The 21,309-nt window shown below is 40.2% G+C and overlaps 2 protein-coding genes across 2 annotated transcripts in view; one reads left to right on the top strand and one right to left on the bottom strand.

Annotated features, from left to right (window-relative positions):
* Positions 1-21,309, bottom strand: part of LOC112055769 (diacylglycerol kinase 1) — a 123,734-nt gene that overhangs the window by 69,640 nt on the left and 32,785 nt on the right. The window lies entirely within an intron of this gene.
* Positions 6,183-19,716, top strand: LOC112055770 (chymotrypsin-C). The gene is made up of 10 exons (XM_052886824.1): positions 6,183-6,201; positions 7,104-7,222; positions 8,335-8,529; positions 9,426-9,593; positions 10,264-10,474; positions 16,229-16,338; positions 17,039-17,206; positions 17,389-17,545; positions 18,339-18,379; positions 19,515-19,716. The coding sequence occupies exons 2-10, from the start codon at positions 7,160-7,162 to the stop codon at positions 19,695-19,697; spliced, it is 1,296 nt and encodes a 431-aa protein (XP_052742784.1). The 5' UTR covers positions 6,183-6,201; positions 7,104-7,159; the 3' UTR covers positions 19,698-19,716.

Genomic DNA, 21,309 nt, shown 5'->3' with positions numbered 1-21,309 from the left:
AATTAACCTAAACTAAAAAGGAAAAAATAACATCTTACCTATGTGCTACCTTCTGATCAGTTTGAAGGCGGTGCCAAGCCGGTGATGTTTTAATTCAAGCCTTTTAAATTACGCAATTTCTGTGGTTCTTTCAGAAACAGCTTTAATTAAAACATGACACTGGATTGGCACCGCCTTCAAACTGATCAGAAGGTAGCACATAGGTAAGATGTTATTTTTTCCTTTTTAGTTTAGGTTAATTTTTGAGTTGGAAGTCGGTTGAATTTTTTTTATTAAAATTTTTATTTTTTAATTTTTAGTGTTAGCACACCTACTGAGTGTGAACTGACTGTCCTCCGTCTTCATCACCAGACCCCCTATGCAGTCACAATCCATATGGGTGGGAAGTTCTCATCAATATAAAATTTATCAAGTCCAAACACAAGGTAGCTACTGTGAACCGTCGAGGAGTTCCCTTAACTCTCCTTCATCTTCATCACCAGACCTCTAATACAGTCATAACCTATCCAGGTGGAAAGTTCTCATCAATACAAAATTATCAAGTCAAAACACAAGGTAGCTACTATGAACCGTCGAGGAGTTCCCTTAACTATCCTTCGTTTTCTTCACCAGACCCCTAATACAGTCACAACCCATCTAGGTGGAAAGTTCTCATCAATACAAATTTATCAAGTCCAAACACAAGGTAGCTACTGTGAACCGTCGAGGAGTTCTCTTCACTGTCCTTCGTCTTCATCATCAGACCCTTAATACAGTCACAACCTATCTAGGTGGAAAGTTCTCATCAATACAAATAAATTAAGCCCAAACAAAAGGTACCTGCTGTAAATCGTTGACGAGTTCCATCGTCTGTGTATCGGCTCCATCATCAGACCAACTCCAGACCTTCATAAAATTGTAGTGGTTTAAAATACCTTATGGAAACACTAACAAACGCACTAGCCGTCTCTACGATTTTCAAAAGTTCCCCTCGATTTCTCCAGGATGCCATCATCAGATCCTGACATGAAAAAAATGGGACCACCCTGGAATCAAACCCTTCACAACAAAAAAAGAATTTTCAAAATCGGTCCACAAATGACGGAATTATCGCTGGACATACATAAAAAAAAAAAAAAAAAAAAAAAACATACATACAGCCGAACGTAGAACCTCCTCCTTTTTGGAAGTCGGTTAAAAATATTCTCACATGGCTTGAATTAATACATCACCGGCTTAGCACCGCCTTCATACTGATCAGCAAGTAAAACATATTATGATGTTATTTTTCGCTTTTTAGTTTAGTGGGTACGTTTTTAGGTTTTGTACGGTTGTATTTTTTTATTAAAATTTTTTAATAAAACCTGCGTTGTGCCTTCTTCAAACAACTTGACTTTGAAATGAAAATAGCGCATATCTATGGACAAAAACGAAAGAAGTCGAATATTTTTATTTCACTGAGCAAACACGACTTTTCTTCACTGGTTCCGTAGAGCAAACACATTATTTTTGAGTTAAAGAGGTGAAAATAAATATGTTTTCTGTGGTATTAGTATAGAATAACACATAATTGGGCTTACATAGATGAGTAGGTTACCGAATGGTTTATTAAATGAAAAGATTTAATTTGTGTATTACAAAATAGGCAAAACAAAAAATTTGATTTGTATTTTGAAATAAAAATAAACAAGTAAATAATTCTCCATGATCACATATTGTAACACCAAACTTTTGAGTTACGATTGAAAGAATGTCTGACATAAAAGTTGTTATTTTGGTTAATTTAATGTCTGTAGTTTGTGTATTAAAGTTTTTTATTTTTCTTAAAGAATATTTGCCAGTTTTTTTTTTTTTTTTTTTTTTTTTTTTTTTTTTTTTTTTTTTTTATTCTTTACAAGTTAGCCCTTGACTACAATCTCACCTGATGGTAAGTGATGATGCAGCCAATATTCCCATTTCCCTCCAACTAGTCGGGAAAGACTGTGCTAGGAGTGGATACGTCAATAGACCAACAGGGCGGGGATCGAACCACCACCCCTCGGTGATGAGTTCAACCGCTCTTACCGTTGAACTATTGAGCTCGTTATAATATTACAATGTTAGTTCATCATCATCATTATCAACCCATATTCGGCTCACTGCTGAGCTCGATTACCTCTCGGAATGAGGGGGGTTAGGGGTTAGTCTACCACGCTGGCCTAATGTTATTCATCATCATCATTATCAACCCATATTCGGCTCACTGCTGAGCTCGATTACCTCTCGGAATGAGGGGGGTTAGGGGTTAGTCTACCACGCTGGCCTAATGTTATTCATCATCATCATTATCAACCCATATTCGGCTCACTGCTGAGCTCGATTACCTCTCGGAATGAGGGGGGTTAGGGGTTAGTCTACCACGCTGGCCTAATGTTATTCATCATCATCATTATCAACCCATATTCGGCTCACTGCTGAGCTCGATTACCTCTCGGAATGAGGGGGGTTAGGGGTTAGTCTACCACGCTGGCCCAATGTTATTCATCATCATCATTATCAACCCATATTCGGCTCACCGCTGAGCTCGATTACCTCTCGGAATGAGGGGGGGTTAGGGGTTAGTCTACCACGCTGGCCCAATGCGGATTGGCAGACTTCATACATGTATATGGTATGCAGATGATTTTCCTTCACCGTTTGTAACACGTGATGGTGATTATTATTTTTTAAATGCTCAGAAAAAAGTTGGAGGTGCATGCCCCGGACCGGATTCAAACCTAGGTCGTATCCACTGGGCTATCAACCCAAATTCGGCTCACTGCTGAGCTCGAGTCTTCTCTCAGAATCAGACTGGTTAGGCCACTACGCAGGCCCAATGCGGATTGGCAGACTTCACACACGCAGAGAATTAAGAAAATTCTCTGATATGCAGGTTTCATCACGATGTTTTTCCTTCGTTGTTTGAGACACGTGATATTTAATTTCTTGAAATGCACACAACTGAAAAGTTAAAGGTGCATGCTCCGGACCGGATTCGAAACCACACCCTCCGGAATCGGAGGCAGAGGTCTTATCCACTGGGTTCAACTCACAGGGATTGGGCCAATATTTAATGTTACCTTACTTAACGTTTTGTGGGCTACTTTCGCCCATATCATAATTATATTTTATATTCTAAATCTTAATAACATAGGCACATAATTAAAACTTATGTAATATCTATAATTTAATATATTATATAAGTTTTAAATTAAACTTATGTAATAAACGTCATTTGAATAGATATTATAATATAATATATTAAATTGTGTGTGTTATTAAGATTTAGAATATACAATATAAATATGATATAAGCGAGAGTAGTCCACAGTTTAATAATTTGGATATAATGTGTTGCAATTTTTAAAATAATGTTTTAACTCAGCACTATTGGATGTATGTATTATATGTGTATGCGGTAGGTATTTGCGTTGTTATCCATAAACAATATGTAACACACATTGTATTCTAATAATAAATGTATTTATGGTACATATTACTCTAATACTGCTAACCATACAATTGGGACAATTAAACAGGAAAATAGGTTTTAGGTATAATCCTATTGTTAATATTGTTAACATAAATACTATAATCATCATTATCAGCCGATGGACGTCCACTGCTGGACATAGGACCTCCTGACTTCCAAATACAACAATTTTCAATTTTCCAGCAAGATGCCTTAAACACCCGCTTGATATCCTCAGTCCATATAGTGAGGGACCACCAACTCTTCGGGGTTTTCATTCTTTAGGAACTCAACTATCACCGACTCTATGAACTATTGCCTTCGTTCTTTTGCATCATCCTCATTTCTGATTCGATCACACAAAGGTCCGAACTTGAGGTATGTTAACTATCTTATATCTATACTTAATATTATAAAGAGGAAAACTTTGTTTGTATGTTTGTTTGTTTGTTTGATTGTAATGAATAGGCTCAAAAACTACTGGACCGATTTTAAAAATTCTTTCACCATTCGAAAGCTACATTATCCACAAGTAACATAGGCTAAATTATATTTTTGAAAAAAATAGGGTGCCGAAAGATATTTGGGTTATTCGGACACAAGGTGTAAAAATCAACCAGAAAAGTTACTTACTTTGCGTGCGCTGCCTAAACTATAAAAGATAGAACCATAAAATGTTCTAATTAATTGTAGATCTTATAAATATCTACAAAAAAGTCCGCGACACACTATACCAATCTATAAGAGTAAGGCACAACAACCATTTTCTTATTTAAAATCTTAATTTTTTTTAGACTACATTTAAACGCATTTATTTTAATCATGCTATTAATTCTTACCAAAATAAATTATTTCATCACTAGGTACAGTTTATTTAGATAATATTTGGTCCATGAATGATTAAAATTGGATTTTTGGTTTTGAAGTTATGGCGAAATTAAAATATTACGATTTCTGCTGTACGGCCCGTTGCAAAGTGGGCCTCACCAAGGCGGGGGTGCGTAAGGTATATTTATGAAACGTTCGTGGTAGGCTAGGGGTAGCGTAGGGTAGGGGTAGGGTAGGAGTAGAGTAGCGGTAGGGTACGGGTAGTGTAGGGGTAGGATAGGGGTAGGGAAGAGGTAGGGTAGGGGTAGGGTAGGGGTAGGGTAGGGGTAGTTTAAAGTTTACATCGAGTTTCACGCGGACGAAGTCGCGGGCGTCGGCTAGTACCTAAATAATATAAGACGTAATAGTCCAGATTCATATCCACTGGACTATCACGTGTCATATTATTTATTACGTCTACGGTCTATTTTATACGGTCTGCGGTTGTATGGGACCATTTTCATTTCCTTTCATCCAAATTGTTGTCGTCCAAATGTTTAGCCGTGAAAAGGTAACAGACTTACTGTTGCATTTATATTATTAGTATGGACTAGCATGGGTTCTTCACAATGGGCCTACGTGGTGTCTGTATCAGGCACCATTGGTTTATCTTCCTTGTTTACCCACAACCACGTACAAAACCCATGCCTATCGGAGTTTGGCGTCATCTTTACACTGACCGACACGATTATAAACTAACCATAGCTGGGCATTAACTCGTTAATCCGTTAATCGTTAATTAACGAAGTTAACATTTTGCTTAACGGATTAACTTTTAAGCTAACTTTTAAAAATGTTAACGGACCCGTTAACTTCCGTTAATATGCAGAAGCCCGTTAATCGTTAATCCAATGCCTACTATTTACCGCGTGACGCGATTAATAGGTTTAGACAAGTAAGAAATCATGTTTTTTCATGAAATCAACAAATTACTATATCTATGTTAAAATTATAGATAAAATCAACTAAAAACAATTTATGACACTTTTTCCCAGTGCTTACCCTTATTTTTCCAATGGAGATCTCATACAATGCAATATTAACCAGTCATATTAACGGATTAACGTTAACTTGCGTTAATTCTACCGGAATGTAACGCTTTAACGTTTAACGAAGCTAACTATTTTTGTAGCGGATTAACGATTATCGATTAACGAAGTTAACTATTTGATTAACGGTGCCCAGCTATGAAACTAGCCAAATGCATGTCGGGCCTCACACAGTATTTAGAATAGAGTTTAATAATAATAAAATCTGAAGTGCAGCGTACGAGTCCGTCCGAAAACCGAAGCCTTGGCCCTTAGCCTTTGGCTTTCAGACGAGTACCCTAAAACATATTTTTCAAATTTTCATTTTACGAATTTATTGGCGTGCTTAATGTACTATGTTAACCTCTTGACATTAGCATTATTGTTTCAAACCAAGCTAACATTTTACTCCGCAACTTTTTAGTCACTGGCACCAATTTCAGGCTTCCTTCTTAAATTGTAAATCGATTGGGAGAGAGCATACGTCCGGACGTCATGTCTGGGACGCGATAGTCACGCACAAAAGCAGCTAAGGATACGACCGGTCGTATCTTAGTAAATAGAGTGGATTGCAAATTTTTTAGTACTACTATTAGCACTACAAAAAGACTCTGAGCTGAACTATGAACGGATTTCCTCCATTTACTCGTACCGCAGGTTTGCACTGCAGTTTGATATATCTACGACAAAATTAGATACCGGGCCTGTCAAGATCGACACGACTGTTACAGTTATTTACAAATGTCGTATCGTCAATACCAAATACAAGTTAATTTATTTATAATGGAAAACATAGTGTCAATATGTTCAGTCGGAGTACCAAATCACAAACAAAACGTAAGTAACAACATAATAGGTACCTAACTTATTTTTTTTCACAACAAGTTAGCCAAGTTGTACAGTGAGTTCTGCCACTTCCTTGGAAGAGGTAAAAGTTTGTTTTAACCATACCTTTGCCGATTTCTACGAAGAATCTTAATGCATGGCTAAATCGCTTGGTGGTACGTCTTTGCCGGTGGAGTGGTCAGCGCCGGCCCGAAGTAAATTTTTAAATGGAGCGAGATCCAATTATGGCGCCTCTCCTGTTTGCATCTAATAATATGGAGATACCTATACCAAATTATGAGTGTAAAGTAAGAATGGAACGCGAAGATCTTGACCATACTCTGGGGTGACCAATTGAAAATCAGGCGCAGTACCGTCTACGGTTGACTAGGATTATCATTTAGGCGCTCTCTAGGATTTGGCGCTTGGAGCGACTGCTCCGTTCGCCGTATGGATGGCCGGCTCTTACTTGACGCCGTTAGTTCCCCCTGTGCCCCTCCCCCCCTAGTATGTGAACTACAAAGAATAAATTAAAAAAATATATGTATCACGTCAATTTAAAACGCGTGTATTTATGCCCTAAAGCAATTGCATAAATAACTTGGGTACTAACTCCGGTTTCTCACACATCTAGATACAGTACAACAATGAATATGCATGGATTTTAAGGTAACCAGGCGGGAATCGGCTTGCATGAACGCTTCGCCGCTGCTAGCCAAGACCGATGCCTATCGTCAGACCTACCTTACCTAATTTAAATAATATCTAATCCTTTTACTCAAGCTGGAAATCGGACCCATTATTTTTTTCTTCTTGAGTTTATAGGCGACGATGATGATGGTGAATGAATATTTGGCAATTTCCATCTGTTTGCAGCGTGTTTGTACTTACTTATTTGTGTGTTATTTTTCTAGATTCTACAGAAATACCAAGCACAAGAGAATTAGGTGTTTTGGGACAGCTTCTAAAAATGAAAGAAATCTTGTTTCTTTCAATACTGATGGTAGGAGTGCTGTGTGAAGATGAACATACGGTATAAATTTATATATTTGTATTATAATTCTTCTATAATAATAGTAACTTAACAAAAAAACAAAATAATAGCCATCGATTATAACAATACTAAAATTCGCAGTTCAAACAAGGAATAAGTAGGTAGCTAGAAAGTCATTGTTTTCCGGCATTGTTGTAATCAAACCTAATCCATTATAATATGATTTATGGCATCGATATAAAACGTTAGATGGGCCCCTCCATATTAAAGAACGCACAATTTTATATCATAACCAAAAGACGTGCATGCACATCTTATCTTAGTACGTAACAAGCGCATGCTGTGAGTGGACGTAGACTTAAAAAAATATTTACTGTTTTTTTTTATTTTAATCCCTTAATAATGCTTTCGTGTTCATTTTGGAAGTTTAAAAACACAAGCCACAACATGAATAAAGAAAAATGTGTTGCGAGTGATGACGTACTCAATGTGCGAAACCAATGACAATTCCGCGACGCTTTGAGGCCCATCTAACGATCTACGATCGATGGTTTATGGTTTAATAACTGAACTGAGTATATAAGGAGTATATCTTATATATATACTTTCTATAAAATAATTTAATGCAACTTCTAAAACCTACTATTTTTCTGTGAGGGTCGTTATTGTGACTCTCCATGAGCTTAAATAATACTAAGTCTCCTAACTCTATTAAAAAATGCAAACGTATTTTAAAAACTGTTTCAAAATGTACTATATTTAATTTTTTTTGACGAGTGATGATGATGGAAAGTTGAAAATAAAACTTTTGCAAACTATATCGTGTGATAAAATATTTTTGTTGGAATTTTAAAATAAGCTTACAAGTTATTTAAACAGATACTTAGATAAATATTACCTTTCCATTTTTCCCCGAAACTACTGTAGGTATCTAAAATTTTGAAAACATACAAAAATAGCTTTTCACTTGAAGTTTTCCCGAAAACTCTGAAATTTTTGAATATGAAGGTCACTTTTGGGATGCAAGATGAAAATGAAAAACGGTTTTTTATAAATTGCATCATGTGACACATCAAACGAAAGAGCTTGAAAAGAGGATTTTAGATATTTTTGTTTTCTCTACAGCAGTTATCAATTTTTTTTCTCTACAGCAGCTAATTGTAGGACCGCTATTGAGTGCGTACCCATGCGCCGACACACGAGAGATATTGGTACTGTTTGAGGCAGGACATGAGCAGAAGCATAATAATAAATACTACGTTTACGTGAAGAAAACCTTGTCGGCACAGAGTGTTATGAGGGTAGCTTTCGATTCTATGGTGAACATAACGTTGACTATCCATACAGTAAGTAGCTTTTATTCTGTGTGGTATCACACTAGGTGGTAGTTTTCATTAAGAATCCATATTTGGCTCACTGTTGACTACAAGTCTCCTTTCAGAATGAGAGAGGTTAAGCCTTAGTCCACCATACTAGGGAAATTTCGGATTGGCAGACTTCATACACTTAGAGAATTAAGTAAATGCAGGTTTCTCTGCATACCTGAGAATTTTCGATGTTTTTCCTTCACCGTTTGAGACATGTGATATTTATTTACTTAAAATGCACATAGCTGAAAAGTTAGAGGTGCATGTCTCGGACCGGATTCGAACCTACGCCTTCCGAAACGTAGGCAGAGGTCACATCAACTAATCACGTCTCGGTAGTTCAATGTACTCGTATTACGTTTAACACTGTACCTAAGGATACAGTGTTGAATGTAATACGAGACCCGTCCCGATACCCGTCAAACAAAATCTTGATAAATCCTTTTGTACGGAACTTCGGAAGATTTTTGAAGTGACAACTTCTTATGGGAGGGAAATCGCTTGGTAACGTAACGCGTTACAGCTGAAAAAAGAAAGTGTGCGTCAGCTCCGACGCACGAATGAGTTTACTCTTTCATATCGACTGTCTAAATAGGCGTATGTTGCCCCGCAGCATACACTATGTACGTCACAATACTTGCGCCGGAAAAGTGAAAGGTGCGCAACCGAGGTGCAGCAGGCTGCGGCGTGCACGCCCGCCGACGCTGTTAACGGCAGCGCACGGTGAAAGGTGCGCAGAATAAGTTGCCCACAAAAACGTAACGCTGTCATTCGTTCATCGAATTTTACTGCCCATATTTGTTCATACCGGGGGCTATATATGAAAAATCGATTCTTATGGAATAAATTCCAAAAACTATTCTTTTAACTTTTAGGATCAATATGCAAGAATGACATTGGGAAGCGGGTACGCCTTCAAACTATACTCCTACACCCCTGAAGGGAGTATCGGATTCCTCGTCGAGGGAACTGAGCCTGGTGTGACACCATACTTGACTAGCTGTACCGTAGACGATGTGGAACTATGCAATAACGAAAGAAGTGTAAGTTTTTTGTTTTATCTGTGGGCAAACGACGCGACGCTTGGTTGCTAACTATGGGCCTCACAAGAAGGCTCAGAGTCACACAGCGGGCGATGGAACGAGCTATGTTAGGAGTATCTCTGCGTGATCGAATCAGAAATGAGGAGATCCGCAGAAGAACCAAAGTCACCGACATAGCTCAACGAGTTGCGAAGCTGAAGTGGCAATGGGCGGGGCACATAGTGCGAAGAGCCGATGGACGTTGGGGTCCCAAAGTGCTGGAATGGCGACCCCGCAAAGCGCAGTGTTGGCCGACCCCCCACCAGGTGGACTGACGACATCAAGCGAGTCGCAGGGATTCGCTGGATGCAGGTGGCTCAGTATCGTGATGTTTGGAAGTCCCTACAAAAGGCCTATGTCCTGCAGTGGACGTCCATCGGCTCATATGATGATGATAATGATGAAACGACGCGATCACAATACGTTAGGTAGGTAAATGTGCACGCGTCTTTTGACCCGTCATTTGACCCGTTTATAGACCTTCAGTTTTAACTGTGCAGTTTTAGCAGCAGAGTCTGTAGCCATCTGGCACGTCGATTCTCTTTCTACAAACACTACGAAAATTAAAAAATATATGGGAATACACGACAGATAAATATAATTCTACCTTTAAGCAATAAAATATTTCCAGGGCTATCTGGCCGAGTACGCAACACGGACTGAAATCAAGAGATTGGGGCAGTGTGGCAGTCGCAGCATAGACCACTCCGAGTTGATTGTGAATGGTGCGCCCAGCAAACCCGGCGATTGGCCCTGGCACGCCGCGCTCTACCGCTTGGATGGCCGGAACTTGAAGTACATCTGCGGGGGGACGCTCATATCCAAGGTTCTCGTGCTGACAGGTACATTAAATCTATCTAAGCTAGTCTAAGGTATCTGTTCACGCTAGCAACCGTGACGTATTTTTTACGTCGGCAACACTGGCGGATTTCCGCTAGAACAGTCCGCCATGACACTTTTTTACTTTGCTCTGTAATCTCTGCCCGCCAACAGCTCACGCTTGCACATGTACATGCAATAAGTACCAAAACCCCTCTAAATAGTATCAGCTCAACGACTGGAGTCGACTCGACCCCCCTATGCTCTGTGATAGTGAAAGATGCAAACATCGGAGTTTGCATCTTTCACTCTCCTCGCCTCCGCCCCAACACTGACGCTACCGCCGCTCACTGCAGAGCATCGCCGCCCTTTCGGGCATCTCAGGTGAGTCCAAGCTTTCATCCTTCCAACGGCAAACCTCAGCTCCTATAAATTCCCCTGAACAAGTCTGCCCACATCATCAGCCCTGGTCTCCAATCGAGGCCTGGTCTTTCGCGCTACCCTGCTACAACAAAGTTTGGTCCTTCGAGCCGGATGATCTCTCCTATGAGCTCATTGCAGCCGATGCGCACCAGCTCGTACATAGCAGAGCCAGACAGTATCAGTACGACAGTCGCCACAGAGAGCATTTGAGCTGATAGTGGTACTCCCAGCAAACGTGGTGACTGGCCCTGGCACGTCATGTCCACTGTTAAACATAGACCTCTTGCATGAACTTCCAAGCACAACAATCTCGAGCCGCCAGCATCCAGCGGCTCCCTGCAATCCGTTTGATGTCCTCGATCCACCTAGTGGGGGATTGTGGTGTATTTTATTATTAATATTGGAAGGTAGTACAATAAAAGTCAGTATTGAATCAGCTAACGTGTGTTTCACTACATGGTGACAGCGGTGGGATTTATTTAATATAAAAGGCAAATAAGTTATAGTGTAAAGGTGTAAAATATCTTTAAAAGTATTAAATATACGAATCCCAGTATGGAACACGCAAGACCTCCGGCAGAATTGACAGTAGAAGGTGGCCCGGCCGCGCGAGCTGACGCGTGGCGTACGTGGCGAAGACTGTTTCTCGTGTTTCTAAAAGCATCCGGAGTGGCGAAGGAGCCTGCTGACGTTCAGGCTAGCTTGCTGATCAATCTCATAGGCCCGGCGGGGTACGATGTGTACACTACGTTTAATTATGTCAAAGACGAAAAAGAAGACGACATTGAGTGCTTATTGAAAAAATTCGATGAACATTTTGGTACGAAGCCGAATGTAACATTAGCGAGATTTAAGTTTTTCACGCGAAACCAAGACACATCAGAAACAATCGATCAGTACGTGACGTCACTGAGGCTACTCAGTCAACATTGTGAGTTCATGCAGCTGAGAGATAGTTTAATACGAGATCGAATCGTCTGTGGCATATCTAATACCACGGTACGTGACCGGCTGTTGCGCACGGATGATTTGACCTTGGCTAAAGCCGTACAGATTTGTGAGGCCGCTGAGATGTCCAAGGAAGAGGGTCGGCTCATCGAGGGTTCGACTGCCGAATCGTCCGTGGACGCGATTTGGAAGGAATCTGTTCGAGGTGGCGGTTCGCGAGGTCGAGGCGGCGGCAGGCGAGCGCTGCGCGGGCGCGGCGCGCGGTACGGCGCCAGGCCGGCCGGCTGCGCCGCGTGCGGGAGCCCGCGCTGCGCGGGAGATGTCGAGTGTCCAGCGCGAAGTGCTACCTGTTTTGTGTGTGAACGTGTGGGCCATTTTCATAAGTCAAAAAAGTGTTCAAGTCGTAAAGTGTTCGATGTAAATGTTGATAGCTCTGATGAAGAAGTGTTTTACATTAATATTATAAGCGAGGTTGCAGAGAACAGTTCGTGTAAGGAATGGTTTGAAACCTTTGTATGTAATGGTAAGCGAATTCAATTTAAATTGGACACCGGTTCTATGCTAAATGTTATAGCAAAAAGTGATTTTTTGAAGCTAGGATTTTCTTTAAAAATGTTAAAACCGTTCATAAAACGCGTACAATCTTTTACGGGCAATGATATACCGATATTAGGTGCTGGTGATTTGACATTGTCACACGAGAGTAAGCTGTATGATTTAACATTCGTTGTGGCTGATTTTAATTGTCAAAATATTCTTGGATTAAAAGGTTGCATCGCTTTGCACCTTATTAACAGAGTGAACGCGGTGTGTGTGTACGATAAATACAAAAGTAGATACCCAGAACTATTTAATGGTTTAGGAAAATTGCCTGGCCGTTATACTATTTCTATAAATGACAATATTGAACCGGTCATATGTCCGCCGCGTAAGATTCCTCTCGGGCTTCGCGATAAATTATATTCAGAGTTATGCAGATTGGAAAACATGGGTGTCATAAGAAAAGTGACCCACCCGACCGACTGGGTGAACGCCATAGTTGTAGTTGCTAAAAAGAACGGCGACATTCGATTGTGCTTAGATCCGCGACCTTTGAACCGTGCTATTCGTCGGGCGCATTATAGTTTACCGACGGTAACCGAGGTAGCTGTCAAGTTGCGCGACGCGAAATATTTCAGCGTTTTAGATGCGACGTCATCGTTCTGGATGATCGAATTGGATGATGCGAGTGCTGACCTTTGTACCTTCGGAACACCATCGCACGGTCGGTACCAATTTCTACGTCTACCGTTTGGAATTAACTGTGCATCGGAAGTTTTTCATGCGAAAATAAGACAGTATTTGGAAGATCTAGACGGCACCGACTCCTTTATTGATGATATTATAGTTTGGGGGCGTACGAGAGAAGAGCACGATATGAGACTTGAACGTTTATTGCAGCGATCAAACGAAATCGGTATAAAATATAATTATAATAAATGCAAGTTTTGTGTTCGCGAAATAGTGTTTTTAGGTCATAAATTTAATTGTAACGGAATGCAGCCTGATGATACTAAAATCAAAGCTATAATAAGCATGCCTGACCCGAGCGATAGGAAAGCTTTAGAAAGGTTTCTCGGGATGGTGAATTATTTATCAAAATTTATTCCGAACTATTCAGAATCCGTTGCGGTGTTAAGAGGTTTATTAAAAAAGGATACGGAGTGGGTATGGTATCCTAAGCACTCCGAAGCAATCGAAAACTTAAAAAAGAAATTGTCGTCAGCTCCCGTGCTGGCTTTATATTCGCTGGAGTTGCCAGTGGTGGTGTCCGTGGATGCGAGCGCGCACGCGGTCGGCGCCGTGCTGCTGCAGGCGGGCCGGCCCGTGGAGTTCGCGTCGCTCACGCTCACCGACACGCAGGTGCGCTATGCGCAGATAGAAAAAGAGATGCTCGCGATCGTGTTTGCCGTCGAACGATTTCGCCAGTATTTATTTGGCAGACAAGGTATAGTCGTGCAGTCGGATCATAAACCTTTAGAGGCTTTGTGCAACAAACCGTTGGCGTCGGTGCCTTGTCGCTTACAGCGTATGATGATGCGCATACAGGGCTACGATTTGAAAGTCGTATACACGCCCGGCAAATTTATGTACATAGCCGACACGCTGTCGAGGGCGGCGTTGCCGGAGTTGTTGACCGATCGGCTGAGCACAGATGTTGAATCGCAGACGTGTTTTCTCGTAGAAAACGCACACTTTAGTAATGAAAAATTAGAACTCATAAAAAAGCATATTGTGAGCGATGCCGAAAGTACATCCCTAATTTCATATATTATTAACGGTTGGCCGAAACATAAGAAAAATATAAATGATAATCTTCAACTATTTTGGCAACATAGAAATCTTTTGCAGTACGCGGACGGGTTGATTTTTAAAGACGATGTTCTATACATACCGAAAAGCTTACGTAAGTTAATGTTGGACAGAGTGCACGAGGGACATTTAGGTATAGACCGCTGCAAGCGGCGCGCGCGAGACGTGATGTTCTGGCCCGGCATGTCGCGCGACGTGGAGCGGGCCGTGCGGGGCTGTGCGGCGTGCGCGCAGCACGCGCCCCGCCCGCGCCCCGCGCCGCTGCGTCCACATTACGTGCCGGACATACCATGGCAAAAATTAGGCTCTGACATTTTTGAATATAAGAAAAAGTACTATATCATATTAGTCGATTATTTTTCGAATTACGTAGAAGTCGGAGCGATAAAAAATTTAAATAGTTTGTCAATTATAAAATTTTTAAAAGAGCAATTTTCTAGGCATGGCATTCCTTTGGAACTCATCTCTGATAAAGCGACTGTTTATAGCTCACGCGAGTTTAAGAACTTCATGTGCGAGTGGGAAGTGCGTCACGTGACGTCGTCACCCCACTATCCGCAGTCCAACGGAAAAAGTGAACGCACAGTACAAACCGTAAAGCAGCTACTTAAAAAATGTATCGATTCCGGACAAGATTTTTATATTAGTCTACTTAACTATAGAACTACGCCGAGAGATGGGATAGACTCTCCGGCGCAGATTTTGATGGGTCGACGACTTAATACAAAATTACCAATTAATCAGAAATTATTGCGGGAAAATGTTAATAACGTTGCTAATCATAAATCAGTTTTGAGTCGACAAGAGGAGATGAAAAGGCGTTTCGATAAGCGCGCGAATCCGCTTAGGGATTTGGCAGTCGGAGAGAAGGTTATCCTTGCGGACGGCACCGGTCGCAAGCCGGTCTCGGTAGTTGCGCGCGCGCCGGAGCCGCGCTCCTACCTCGTGCGCGACCACCGCGGGAAAGTGTGCAGGCGAACGAGGAGACACTTGATAGCTCGCACGGCTCCGGCCAGTAATGACAATGTCACGTCACAGGCATCTAGTACTTACGGTGACGCAGTGACAGATGATGAGGATGATAACAATGATGTTGAATTTCATTCACCTCAAAAGATCACTAGCGGTAGTCCCATACCCGGTAAAGATGTCGATCAAACGACAAAAAGAAAAGCAAAAATGGTAGCTAAAGAAAAAATCAAAAATCTGTGAAAAAAATCTGTAAAAAAAAAAAATAACTAAGATGATTTAGTCTTTTATCTCATATTGATTTTTATTAATCTTCCATAAAGTTGTGAAAGAAAATGTGTGTTTATTACATAAGTTAAGTTTATAAATTAAAAAAAAAAAAAAAAAAAAAAAAAAAAAAAAAAATTGTTGTAAAAGAATAGTAATGTATTAAACTAACCACCTAAATCTTGTGTGCTACTTTATATACATTGTTTTATTGTGTAACTAACCGTTTGTTATATTAGACTGATAAGTAAAAAGCTTGTTTTTGTAAGAAGAGAGATGTGGTGTATTTTATTATTAATATTGGAAGGTAGTACAATAAAAGTCAGTATTGAATCAGCTAACGTGTGTTTCACTACAGGGATCGATCAACACTGCGCTTTCCGGTGTGTGGTCACCATTCCAGCACCTTGGGACCCCAACTTTAGCTCTGCGACTCGCTGAGCTATGTCAGTGATTTTGGTTCATCTGCGAATCTCGTCATCTCTGATTCGATCACGCAGATAAACTCCAAGCATAACTCGCTCTATCGCCAGCTGAATGACTTTGAGTCTTCTAATGGTTAGCGAACAAATTGTCCTTATTTACCCCAAATCTATACTAATATTATAAAACTGAAGAGTTTGTTTGTTTGGTTGACCGTGCTATTCTCAGGAATTATACTGGTCCGATTTGAAAAATTCTTTCAGTGTTAGATAACCCATTTATCGAGAAAGGCTATAGGCTTTGTAATATCCCTGTATTCCTACGGGAACGGGAACCACGCGGATAAAAAAATAATATATTCAAAACTATAGTCATCATCCCCAATCGTGTTGCAGCGGCGCACTGCGTGACGTACAGAGGTTCCAAGTATCCGCCAGAGCTTTTCAGCGTTGTTCTTGGGAAGTACACGTTGTATGGCGATGATAAAGAATCAGAGGAGAAACAAGTAAGTGAATGTTTACATCTTGTTGCTCGTTGGTCTATGTGGCTTTTCGAACCCTGGGTATCAGGCTTTATAACGACCCACTATAATATCAGGCCTTCCTCTGTATAAGAGAGGGAATAGGGGATGTGAAGCTTAAACCCACTACGATCCTCAGCGGATTGTTAATCTACATGGTTTCGGATCACGAGTTTAAATCCAGGCCGTGGGCCTGGGCCTGGGCCTGAAGTTTTCTTTCTTCCAAGAAATATTTGGTAAAAATACTCAGCCTTAGAAGAACTTAGAAGTTGGCGTTGTCTCACCCGTGTGCCTCATAAATACGTTAAATCGTCGATCCGGGTCGTCTGAGGAACGCCAACTCAATGACCAAATCACTATCAGCATATTTTAACTCCCACTAGGACACACAGGACCAGGCCACCCTCCTTATAGTAGGGGGACTCCTTATGAAGCCACCTCGCTGGTCCAATGCGGGTAGGCTTAGGGCTAGTTAACTTAACTGCTAGATCAAGAATGGAATAGAAGGCAGTGATCCTTGAGACGGTTGTAGGAGGTTCCTCACTCTGGAGCCCTGACCACCTTTTGCTTGGGCACTCAAATGTCTTTGCAGTGGGAGAGTTAATTTTTTTTAAATATCTTTTAAATATTTTGTATTTTACTAACCTGTAAAAAAGGATAAATAAATAATTGATATATTTTGCAGGTTCAGCAAGTAATAGTTCACGAGCATTATAACTACCGGCATCTCTTCAACGACATAGCTCTGCTGAAGCTGCGCACTGAAGTGGTGTACAACGACTTCATAATACCAGCTTGCTTGCTGAGACCTGACGACAAGAGCAAGCTGAACACTAATCTACTGACTGGAACTGTGAGTCTTCATGATCTCTCTCTTAAATGGCTCACAGGGACACAGGTCATATGCCTCTTCAATCTCTTTTGAGTTTGAGCTTAGACACATTAAACGACATCTGTTTATGCTAGGAAAGGATTATAATAATTACTGTGGCGGGAGTGTTACACCGGACATTCAAATTGCTGCTACTATTACAGATAGTGGGTTGGGGTTTCGACAGCTCGGACAACCTGTCTAACGTGCTGCAGCAGGCGACGATGCCCATGGTGTCAGAACTCACGTGCATGCGGAGCAACGGATTCTTCTACGGCAACGCATTGAATGAGAACAGCTTCTGCGCTGGCTACCATAACGGTATGGACTCAGAGCTCTGTCATGTTACATCCATTCTCTTTCTAGAAACGCTAACTTTTCGAAAACTATATAGTGTATAGGAGTGACATTCCAGAACCCTCGTATCTTTTATTTTTGCCGTTTAAAAGTGCTTGTTAAGTAAGCCTAATTGGAATAAATTAATTCTGACTTTGACTTTGACTTATCGATAGGTCACGTGACCAACGTATCAATCAGATGATAATTTGATCACTTAATTTTTTTTTTTACAAGTTAGCCGTTGACTACATTCTCACCTGATGGTAAGTGATGAAGTAATCTAAGATGGAAGCGGGCTAACTTGTTAAGAGTAAGATGAAATTCATACTCCTTTCGGTTTCTACACGACATCGTACCGGAACGCTAAATCGCTTGGCGGTACGTCTTTGTCGGTAGGGTGGTAACTAACCACAGCCAAAGTCTCCCATCAGCTAGACCTGGACCAGTTAAGAAACCCTTAATCGGCCCAGCCGGGTATCAAACCCAGGACCTCCGTCATGTAAACTGCGCCACGGAGGCCGGTAACAAATCGATGTATAGTTGCAATCATGTTCGTCGTATGAAGAACTCCATAAAAATGGCTTTTGGTGTAGTTGAATAGTATAAAAAATATTCAACAACTTCTAGTTTAGTACAAGGTATTATATTATGCCTAATTTAAAGCTCGTCTCCCTCAAAAATCGACAGACGTGTTGTTCGTAAATTTTGTCTGAGATATGAGCAATCTAGGCATCGCTTATTATTCCTTTTTTTATTCACTTTTGATTTAATCCAGGAACATCAGCCTGCAACGGTGACAGCGGCAGTGCTTTCCAGGTAGGGTTTTATTTGATTTTTTTGATTTACTTATTTATAATAGAAACTTGATTTGAGAATGTATTTTGAAAAAGACCAGCGATCACCTAACGATTCGAAATAGTGATTGTTGCTAACTGAAATAGTGTTGAAATTAAGTAACTTAATTTGTAATCTTTTGTTGACTTCTCGATAAACGCAAGCAATTTGATCACAACGATCAAGTGCGTAGATAGGTTTAAAAGAAAGAAAAATATATATGATACTCATAAAACTTTATAGAAATTAATGGCAAGGCAGGAAGAAACTGTTGATGTTGATCCCTTTCATCAATATACAGGATGTTTCGTACGATTTGCTTTATGGTTTTGTCGAGACTTATAAGAACAGGTCTGCATGAATAATTTGTCAACTAAAAACGTTATTACGCCCCGGCTAGTTGCCTCGACTGGTGACAGAAGGACAAATTTTTTGTGCAAAGGATTTTTAGGATTTTTCAGCCTGGCTGTCCAGCGCGGAAATACTGCCAGTATTCTAGCCATCATTCCACGTGGTCATTATGTGTTTTTAGAATAAGTTACTTTAAGTTCCTTATTCTTTATCAATAAAAAAAACTTTGTTTTTATTCAAAGTATTTTAAATAACTCCGACTATCCATGCCTTTATGTAAGCAAAGCGACAACATTGCATTTTATAAATACGTAAAACAAAAACAATTGGCGAGTCAATTCAAAGTAAATCAACAAACTATACTTTTATTGTTATATTCATGAAGATAATACTTAAATAGGCTAAACTTATTATAAAAATAAAATATAAGGAAATATCATTATAACTACAACTATAAAATTATAATAAATTAAAATTAAAACTAATACCTAAAAATACTTATCAAAATTTGCCGCCCTTGGTAGGGTGCCCATCACGCAGGCAGCATTCCCGCGTTGAATTGCGAATGAAATTCTTTGCGCGAGAAAGCTGCCCGCCCGAGGGTCGCCTGTTGCCTCTCTGAAGCGTTTGCTGATCTCCAAACTAGACTATTTATAAAAGAAATATTATTTACACCGAAAATATTAATTTTCGTTCAAGAATATAATTCTAGAGTTATTGGAAATGTTAATTCATTTTGTATAGAAAATCGTCTTTCTTTCCTTAGGTGTTCATTCCACATGACTTGCCGGACAACGGCAAAAACGTGTCAGGCACATATCACGTCAAAGGCATCGTGTCCAACACGCTGGCTCGCAGTGACGCGCCTATCTGCGACCCCGAAGAGTACGTGGTGTTCACCGACGTGGAGATGTTTTTGGACTGGATAGACCAATACTTGGAACAATAAAACCTAAATACTCGGTAAATTTGTTTTTTTTTTTCTCCAAATGCCAAAACTTTGCCGTTTTTTCGATACACGAGTAAATTATTTTATCAGACAACGGCAAGAACGTGTCAGGCACATGTATTGTCAAAGGCATAATCTCTGGAATGCCAAAAAGTTGCCGTTTCTCCAGATTAATTATTTTGCCGGACAACGGCAGGTACGTGTCGGGCACATATCACGTCAAAGGCATCGTGTCCAACACGCTGGCTCGCAGCGACGCGCCCATTGGCAACCCGGAGGAGTACGTGGTGTTCACCGACGCGAAGATGTTCTTGGACAATACTTGGTACCAATTATTTCTCAGCAAATGCCGAAATATTTGTTTTATTTTTTTCGAGTTATGAGTTAATTATTTTGCCGTACAACGGCAAGAACTGTCAAAAAGAAAATTTTATAGCTCAGTCAAAGTATTTATTTCCCCAAATGCCAAAAAATTGCCGTTTTTCGAGATAAGAGTAGGTAAATTATGTTGCCGGGTAAAGGCATAAACGTGTCAGGTAAATAGCACGACAAAAGCATAGTCTCTGGAATGCCAAAAGTTTGCCGTTTCTCGAGATTATTATTTTGCCGGACGCACATATCACGGCAAAGGTATCGTATCCAACACGCTAGCTCGCAGCGACGCGCCCATCTGCGACGGACGAGAATGTGGCAATCCTACGCGGAAATCGTTCTTGGACTGGATAGACCAATACTTGGAACAATAATGCTATTAATGCTCAATATAAATTGTTTTTTTTTCTCTCCAAATGCCGAAAATTATTGCTTGCATTAACTTGTCTTTGGCTCTGAACCGTTTTGAAAAATTCTTTCACTGTTAAACTGTTATGTGAAAACTAACTAATCCCTCAATGCTATCTTAATACAATAAATGCGGAAAATCATTCATCACGACATCTCGAAAACCGTTTGACGTACAAAGTTGAAATTTGGCAGGGAGGTAGGGAGGTAGTTCGTAGGTAGTAGACGTCCACTAATAACGGAATTTGCGAGAGGGCCGGATTAAAGAGGTATACAGTATGATATATATTTTTATTCTCGTATTCCTACGGGAGCAGTAACCATGAACTAAATGTATTTAAAAAAGGTCACTAGGCCGTTGTTCCATTAGCTATAGGTATAATATAGTCGTATATTGTGTAAGACCAGAGCCAAGGGACCGCCGCGACATTAAGGACCCATCCATCTTCATGTGCGTGAAGTGAAAGACGAGATAATACCTAAATGTTCTCTTTTTATACCCCATGTCACTAGCCTTTTATCTTGAGGAGTCATTTTTTAGAGTATCAGTAAAAGTACTACTATGTTTTAATATTAAAAAAACTTCCTTCATAATGTACCTATTTATTTTACGCTTTCAATAAAAAATATACCTTACCTACATAAATAAATAAAAAAAGTCTGTTTGTAATTTTATTTTGTAATTTTCTATTAGCATACTCTTAATTTATACAGGGTGATTCGGTCTTTAGTGCGGATATTTTTTTTCGTGGTTCTGTATCATTAATAGAATATAAATCTACAAACAGTTCGATACATTTTATGTATTTTTTTTTTTTTAATTTATGTCTCT

Source organism: Bicyclus anynana, chromosome 18, assembly GCF_947172395.1.
Source record: "Bicyclus anynana chromosome 18, ilBicAnyn1.1, whole genome shotgun sequence".
Taxonomy (NCBI): Eukaryota; Metazoa; Arthropoda; class Insecta; order Lepidoptera; family Nymphalidae; genus Bicyclus; species Bicyclus anynana.
The sequence above is the reverse complement of the archived record's forward strand: the minus strand, read 5'-3'. Positions and strand labels throughout refer to the sequence as shown.